A 7,945-nucleotide genomic window follows, 5' to 3' on the forward strand; every position below is an offset into this window, starting at 1 on the left:
ACCCAAAAAAAATTTAGAGAATTAAAGTTTGAATAATTTTTTTGAAAATAATTTTTTTATTTTATGAAAAAAAAATTTTATTTACTAGTGTTTACGTATATATATGTATTAGATAGGACAATTGTAGCATGACGGAAACTCAGAAAATATCTTTAAATAAAGATATTTGATCTCGTTTGTTGAATAAATTGTCATGTAGTATTACATTTTTGACACGCGACATAAATTAAAAGTATTATCTTTATTAAAAAGTGTATTATATTTTTGAAATTGATAATTTGATTCTGATACTAATTTTTTTATTTGTTTAAAACTTAAATTTTAATAAAAAATTATTAAAGAATTATTTTATTTTTATTATTTTTTATAAATTTTATAATATTATTTTTTGCTTCCATTTCATTATATTATCATTTTGATACTTTTTTTTTCATTTTATGAATTTAATAATTTTGTACGAGTTGAATTTTTATTTATAATTTTTAGTATTCTTTTAATAATTATTTTTCTATGTTTAAAAATTTATATTTAATTTTAATCTACCAATTCTTATTGCTAATTATCTTTTTAGTCTAATAATTTTTTTTATTTTTAAATTCTTTGAACAAAATGTATTGTAAAATTCAAATTTTGAAAAATTTATGTTATATTGATTTAAGAAATTTAGCGTTGTTTGAATTAATATTAGTTCATTAATTTAAGAGAAAATTTTACTCCCCTCTCCCGAGAGATGTTAAAATAACATTCTCTTTTTCTCTATTTGTAAAATGTACATTAAAACTTTTAAAAAAATATCTTCTTTAATCTATTTTAAATGTTTTGTGTTAACTAATATTAACTTTATCTATTTTTCAAGAAAAAATAAATTATTTTTTACAAATATGCCCTTTAACACAAATTTTATTTTTTTTGTTATTAAATTTTGTTTACCAAAATATCCTTTAATGAATTATTTTTTTATTAATTAAATTGTATTTTTATCAAAATATTTTTAAAAAATTTAATAATTAATTTATTTTTTTAAGATACCCTTCAATAATTTTTTATTAATTAAATTGTGATTTTACCAAAATTTTTGTTAAAATTATTTTTATATTTTACTATTAATTTTTTTATATCAATATATATTATTTTAGCATTAAATAAAAAAATTTTAAAATAATTTTTAAAAAAAAATAGATAAAGTTAACATTTGTTAACACAAAAAAAATAAAATGGGTTAAAAAAGAGATTTTTTAAAAGTTATAAAAGAAAAAAATATATTTTTTATAAATAGAAGGAAGGAAGTGTCATTTTAGCATATTTCAAATGAGAGAATATAATTATTTCTTCTCTTAGATCTTTAATTTATTCATAATTTATATTTTTATTATTAATTTATGTTTTTAAAGTATATTTTTTAACTGTGGCTAAATAAATAATTAAAAAAAAAAGTGGTGCCCTTCTAACATACCTTATCCATTTCGTTATTACGCATAAAGGAGGCAACTCTTCTTCTCGAAATATAATTGAATTATAGGTTCATATGAAAGATATGTAAGGTAACAATATTCAGATTCACATCTCTAGTCAACATATATAAAATAAGTATCTTTTATTTATTAGGCCACGCCTGCAGGAACATAAACATACATGGATATAAAGCAAACTGAAGTTGGTGTCATAGTATACATAGAACTACATACAGATAAACTTCATGGAAGAGCACCATATATCATAGTATCCCTATGACCTTATTAATGGACTCTTCACATAATAACAACCAAGTAGCTTGCTACTATTATATTCTTTATATAAACTCATCATATACATTTCTCTCATTCATTATCACTTATTTTGTCCTCCTTTATTTCCTGCTTGTTGCCCCTGAAATACACCATCAAAAAATTATATATTATTTTATCTCTGTTGGCACAATTTGAAAGATAAGAAAGAGAAGTAGAAAAAAATTGTGTGTATTGAAGTTGTGTACAATAATATAATATACACAAATATTTATAGGTACCAAAAAAATCAAAATAATAAAAACGTAATCTCTTATGATAAATAATTCTAATAAATTTTAATATATTCCAACAAAGAGATCAGAAGAATGTTATTTGTATTACTATTATCTATGTGTACCTTAGAATTATTCTTCTTATTTTGAGACTTTTCATTAACTTTCTTTGGAGGTGGCTTAATGGAGACCGGAGCTTTGGGAGCGGTGGCACTGGCTTTGGCTACATGCTCTACTTTCTTGACAGGCCCTGATGATGGTTTCTCGATTTTGATTGATGATGGTTGTGCTTGTGCCATTTTCACACTATAAGAAAAGAATTTCTCACCTTAGTTGGATCACTGCTATGTATTTTCTACTATACTAGGTACATCCATTTATAGGTGATGAGATTAATTAGAGCATATTTTTACACCAATTTGTTACTACTGTAGTAGAGAATAAAATTGAAGCGTCATATTACGGATAAGTTCATTATTGTTGTATGTACGCAGCATCTGATGCTTAGCTAGCTTCACAAAAGGCATATTTCGAAGATATTATATTACTATTATTATTATTATTATTATTATTATTATTATTATTGTTATTATTATTGCAAATTGGATCATTATTCATATTCTACCATGTGGTAGGGATTGAACTGCTTAGACATGCACATGCATTAATCTCAATCCCTTCTTCTTGTTTCATTAATTAGGCCTTTCTTTTTCTTTGGTTGGTAACAACTAAAACAATCTTTTGGTAAAGGCAAGGACAGAGATATCTCATCATGCATATATGCATGTCATTATCCAAGAACCTAAAGAAAAATATAATTGATGTGCATTTAACTTTAATTGTTTAATGTAAAACCCTTTTTTCTGTTTGGTAGGTGAGATGACCTTCAGTTGACTAGTGATTAGCATGGGCTAAAATTTTATGAATTATAAACCTCTTAAAATGTATTAGCCCCCCAATTTGTTGGCTAGCTTTTTATTGTTTTTATATGACACTTTAAAAGCAAAAAGATTTATAGTTTAGTAGTTAAAGAAATGGTAAGAACTATAACTTGAAGGGACCATGTTTAAGTCTCCAGAACAACCATTTAAAATAATGTTTAAAAACAACAAAATTCTTGAGTATCCAGATTTTAAATTGATGTAACAGCTCGTTTTACATAAACACTGAAGTAATACTATACTGTAATTACAATTTTTTCCATGTAGAAAATTACTTCAGCGTGTATGCTAGATTTCATCAAACTGGTCCCATATATATTCTTGACAAGGAGAATGCTCTGTATTAAATTCAGTGAGAACAGCATAGGAATATAATAATACAGATATTTACAAATTACAACTAATATAACAGATATCTTCATGCCAAACATAACATCTTTGAATGAATCCATTTTAGTGCAGAAATAACAAAAAGAATGGGAAATTTATTTTATTTTATTTTTTTTTCAATCTTGTCCTGGTTTGACAAATAGACAAGACAAAACACAAATGCTGACAGAATTATATGCATTTACTTGATAAAACTAAGTTTCCAAAATCCAACAATAATCACATGCATAGGAAGATCCAAAACCACCTTTTTTGTGCCAGCAAAATAGACCATTGTCCTCTTACTAGATGATGAAAAAAAACTTTGGACACAAGTTTCTCTACCAATTCTGATTGCTTCATTTCATGTCAAATAATTAATAATCACAAAAAGGCATTAAAATATTCTGCTTACAATTTGAATGAATTCCCACCAGTTTTACATAAGGTGGGAAATTCAAACAAAAACCAAACTCTAAATCTGTTCATAACAATTCAAAGTCCTTATTGTTAGTCAGTGAGGCTGCCCCATCCTCAAAGCTAAATATGCGACAACTCTGTATCCAATTAACATCAGAGTCAATGTTGCAACATCTTCCCACAAATTTTCAATCCCCAAACACTTTATAGCAGGAAAGTCTCTTACTCTACAAAGCAAGCCATGTCCACAATCATACACATCATTTTCTGGATACTGAACTCCTACAAGGAGCTTATAGCAGTAGTGACTGAAGGAGACATACTTCAACCATTCTATGAAGGGGGGCATATGTTGAATGTAGTAGCCGCCGGCCAAGAGAAACACCAGCATGGTCACTGAGGCTAGAGTCGTGGCTTGCTTCACATCCATGAGGATTGCGCCGAGTGCTAGGCCTATTCCTTGGGATACAAGGACATTGAAAAGCATGATCAAGAGGGTCAGCACAAATGTCACTACTGAAGGCTTTAGTCCTCCCATCCAGTAGCTGATGCTTACAAAGATTGTAGGGAGGACAAGCTCCATTGGCAAGTCTCCGAGCATTCGTGCCACGTAGTATGAGGACAGATGGTACATTCCTGATGATCTTTCTTTCACAAGCATTGGCCTCTCCAGAGGAAATGCAAAGATAGCATTGAAGAGAGGGAAGAATCCCCAGAAAATTGAGAAGAAGAAAAGGAGTCCAACCTGTCAAAGAATGCAACCTTGTTATAAGTACTAAGAAAATTTAATTTTTACAAGTCTTAAAATTTGTCTGCATCAAATAACATTTTAGTTGGTAATTCTTGCAATCAGTTTATTAGTTTAAAAAACTTTTAACATCTGAGAGGAAAAAAATGTAACTGCATGAATCTGCAATTTCATTACTCTCAACTTTGAGTTGTCACATAAAAAGGAGAAAAAACAGAACATGGTTTTATATAATACCTGATCTTGTATGTGTGAGTGATCACAGTGCCACCAAAGAAGCCCTGAGAGAATGGACACAGACAAAACTTGGAAGATTCGAAGGCCAGAAAAGGATTCATGCCTTCTCTCTTGTAAACCCCTCTTAAGTAACACCTTCAATTGCTCCCACCATGTTGTGTTCCATTGATTATCAGAACCTACCCAAGAATGATTGATGATATAATTTAACCATGGTGTTTATACATTAGTATAACCCCGTCGAATAATAAGTGCTGGACCGACAAAACTGTACATATTTGTCATCTAACACTTATTATTGGACGAAGCGAGTAATAAAGGAAAAAGAATTCAAAGAGAGCATGAAATTTTGACTTACTTCTTGGTGTTCCTGATGATATTACTGAGTCAATATTATTTCGTTGAATCTCTTCTTTAAGAGCAGGATACAAGTTCTTCTTGTAGGATGAAATTAGGGACTGTTTGATTGATGCTTGATCCTCGTGATGTTCAGCATTATCCTCATGTTTGACATCAGCAACTATGCCTGCAAGCAGAGTGTAAAAGATTAATGGATGGACACTATTGACTTTTGTGGCATATGATCAAAAGTAATAGAAATTAATAGTACAATGCTTCAAGATGTTTCCACCATCATAGAATTTGTGCTTCAAATATGCTCTGCATTTAATTCTAAGAAATTGAATTCAATTTCTCATCATAATTTAAAAATCAAATGAACTTTTTTTAGTAGTCCTATAATGGCTAGTAGTGCCACACTGGGTAGGGACTTAATTGTTCATGTGGCTTGATGGCTATGTTTTTGAGAAGGAAAATTCCTCTCCCAATAAAAAAGATTCTGCTTTCAAAATAAGAATAAGTACCCCTAGCACAGCACAAAAGAAGAGAGCAAAAAGTAATGTCACTGAATAAAAAATAGAAAGAATAAAAATATGCACCTTTAATTTGATTGAAGAGGAAAAAAAGAAAAAGAGAAAGACATTCTTCTATATAATTTTCTTATGCCAAAGAACTTATGGTTGGATTTGGAGACAAGCTAATCTCTGGGAAAATCAAATGTAATTAATAAATACAAAGCAGCTAATAGGCTAAGTAATTTCTTTTTTAAACAAACATGGACACACATACACACAGATATCTATCTATCTTTCACAAAACTTTATCTAGCCATCATGAGATTCGGACCATTTCAAACTCCTTTTACAACATAAAGTTTTTCTTGTGTTGATCTCTATCTACCAACAGAAGAAAAAGCTCACATGTCGTGAAAAATTGACCCCATTTCGGTATTATGTCTAATCAAATTACTGCTCCTAATGACCCATTATTCGTTATTAGCTATTGCTATCTATGTTTCAAACAAGTTTCGCTAGCTAGCTTCAGAGAAGACCTTAAATCCTATCTCACCACCATTATTTAAAATCTTTGAAAATGAACCTTCACCTGATAGTTAATGACCACAAGTCACAAGTGTCAATCACTATCTCTTTCAATATTATCTAACTTAAAATCGCCAGATCCATATACTTATTACTTTTATATAGAAACCATATCTAAGCAAATAAAATAAGAGAAATACTAACAACCATCAAAATTTATATTTTCTGTTATTACATAATTATCAATTTAATTTTTTTTATTGTAGTTTTTTTAATTTAGTAATTTAATGATATATTTTATTCCATACTTTTAAATATTGATAGTTAATTGATAGTTAAAAATAATAAATTTTAATGATTTTCTAATATTTTTTATAAAATAAATCCTTAATTAATATAATGCATGAGAGTGCATGTATAAGTCGAAACAGGTCAAATCTAATTTGAGAAACTGGCATCTCACCACAAAATCCCACAAAAAAATCCAAGATGTTATATATATATCACATGGTCGTAATCATCATCATCGCGATACTTGAATTAATTGAATAATTAATGAATATAGACCCAATAATCAAGCTAACTAAGGTCAAAATCAAATCATCACTATACTCACCATTTGCAAGGTCAAGAAGGAAATCAGCAGGGTTGACGAAGTTGAAAGCTGGCGCATACCCGATGGATTCAAGATACTCCATGACCCGACCCGATTGACCGGAATAAATCGGGTGCCCGTCACTAAGCACCACCACCTTATCAAACATCCTGTAAAGCCGGCTCGACGGCTGGTGAATCGTCGTCACCACCGTCCGGCCGCCGCGGGCGAGCCCTCGCACCACCGACACGATCAGCTGAGCCGTCGTGGAGTCCAGCCCGGACGTAGGCTCGTCGAGAAACAACAAACTAGGGTTTATCAGCATCTCAAGACCTATACTCACTCTTTTCCTCTCTCCTCCGGAGATTCCCCGGATAATCGACACTCCGCCGCCGACGGGACTGTTCCGGCACCGCGTGAGGCCGAGTTCCGCGATAATCGCGTCTGCATGCTGAAGCTTCTCTTCCTTGGTGAGCGTCTTCGGGAGCCTCAGCATGGCGGCGTAATTTAGGGTTTCTTGGACGGTCAGGTGAGGGTAGAGTACGTCGTCTTGGGAGACGAAGCCTATCTTGCGCTTCACGGCGGCGGTGTCGTGGCGGCCGTTGTAAGTTATGGAGCCGGAAACCTTTCCGACGAGGCGACCGGCGAGCGCGGTCAAGAGAGTTGTCTTGCCGCTCCCGGACGGCCCCAGCATTGCCGTTAGCTCCCCGGGACGAGCGACGCCGGTGACGCCGCTGAGTATTTTCCTTCTGTGCTTTGGCTCTTGATGCATGAAGCAGCCATTCTTCTTTTTCCTTGGGAAGCTTATGCTGTATGATACGTCCTCAAACTATGTTGCACACACAAGAACACAAAAATCTTAGTAGCGTGATGAACACAATTTCTTCTATCATTGATTAATAATGATGATCGTAGTCGTAGTTTTGATTAATTTTATATAGAAACGATTCTTTTCTTTTTCAAAAGTTGGTTTCATAAACTTTTTAGTAGTATGAGATGTTATTATTATGTGAGTAAATAAAATAAACTAGTCCAAGTGTTACAGATGTATATATAATATAAATGTGAGAAAATGAGAGAGGGAGATTAATTGATGAGTACTTTTAGAGTAATAGGACGCAAAGATTGTTGAAGAATAGAAAATCTTGTTGCTGTTGCTGCTGCTGCTGTTGTTGTTGGTTGATGGTGTTCATCATGAATGGCATCATTGTTATTATTATTATTATTATTATTATCCAAACTTGGTATAACTTTGTT

At 31.4% G+C, this 7,945-nt stretch overlaps 1 protein-coding gene and 1 long non-coding RNA gene across 2 annotated transcripts; both read right to left on the minus strand.

The window, feature by feature from the left end:
• Positions 1 to 1,577: 1,577 nt before the first annotated feature.
• LOC107467999 (uncharacterized) lies at positions 1,578 to 2,400 on the minus strand. The gene is made up of 2 exons (XR_001587937.3): positions 2,125 to 2,400; positions 1,578 to 1,866 (listed from the first exon to the last, which is right to left on the minus strand). It is a non-coding gene; the product is annotated as an uncharacterized LOC107467999 (long non-coding RNA).
• Positions 2,401 to 3,621: 1,221 nt separating this feature from the next.
• Positions 3,622 to 7,942, minus strand: LOC107467996 (ABC transporter G family member 21; the record flags this gene model as incomplete). Its single annotated transcript, XM_016087234.3, has 5 exons — positions 3,622 to 4,474; positions 4,715 to 4,893; positions 5,073 to 5,240; positions 6,710 to 7,517; positions 7,790 to 7,942. Coding segments are annotated over 5 exons (1,959 nt in total), but the record flags the coding sequence as incomplete, so codon positions are not given.
• Positions 7,943 to 7,945: the final 3 nt, after the last annotated feature.

Source organism: Arachis duranensis, chromosome 9 (genome assembly GCF_000817695.3).
Source record: "Arachis duranensis cultivar V14167 chromosome 9, aradu.V14167.gnm2.J7QH, whole genome shotgun sequence".
Taxonomy (NCBI): Eukaryota; Viridiplantae; Streptophyta; class Magnoliopsida; order Fabales; family Fabaceae; genus Arachis; species Arachis duranensis.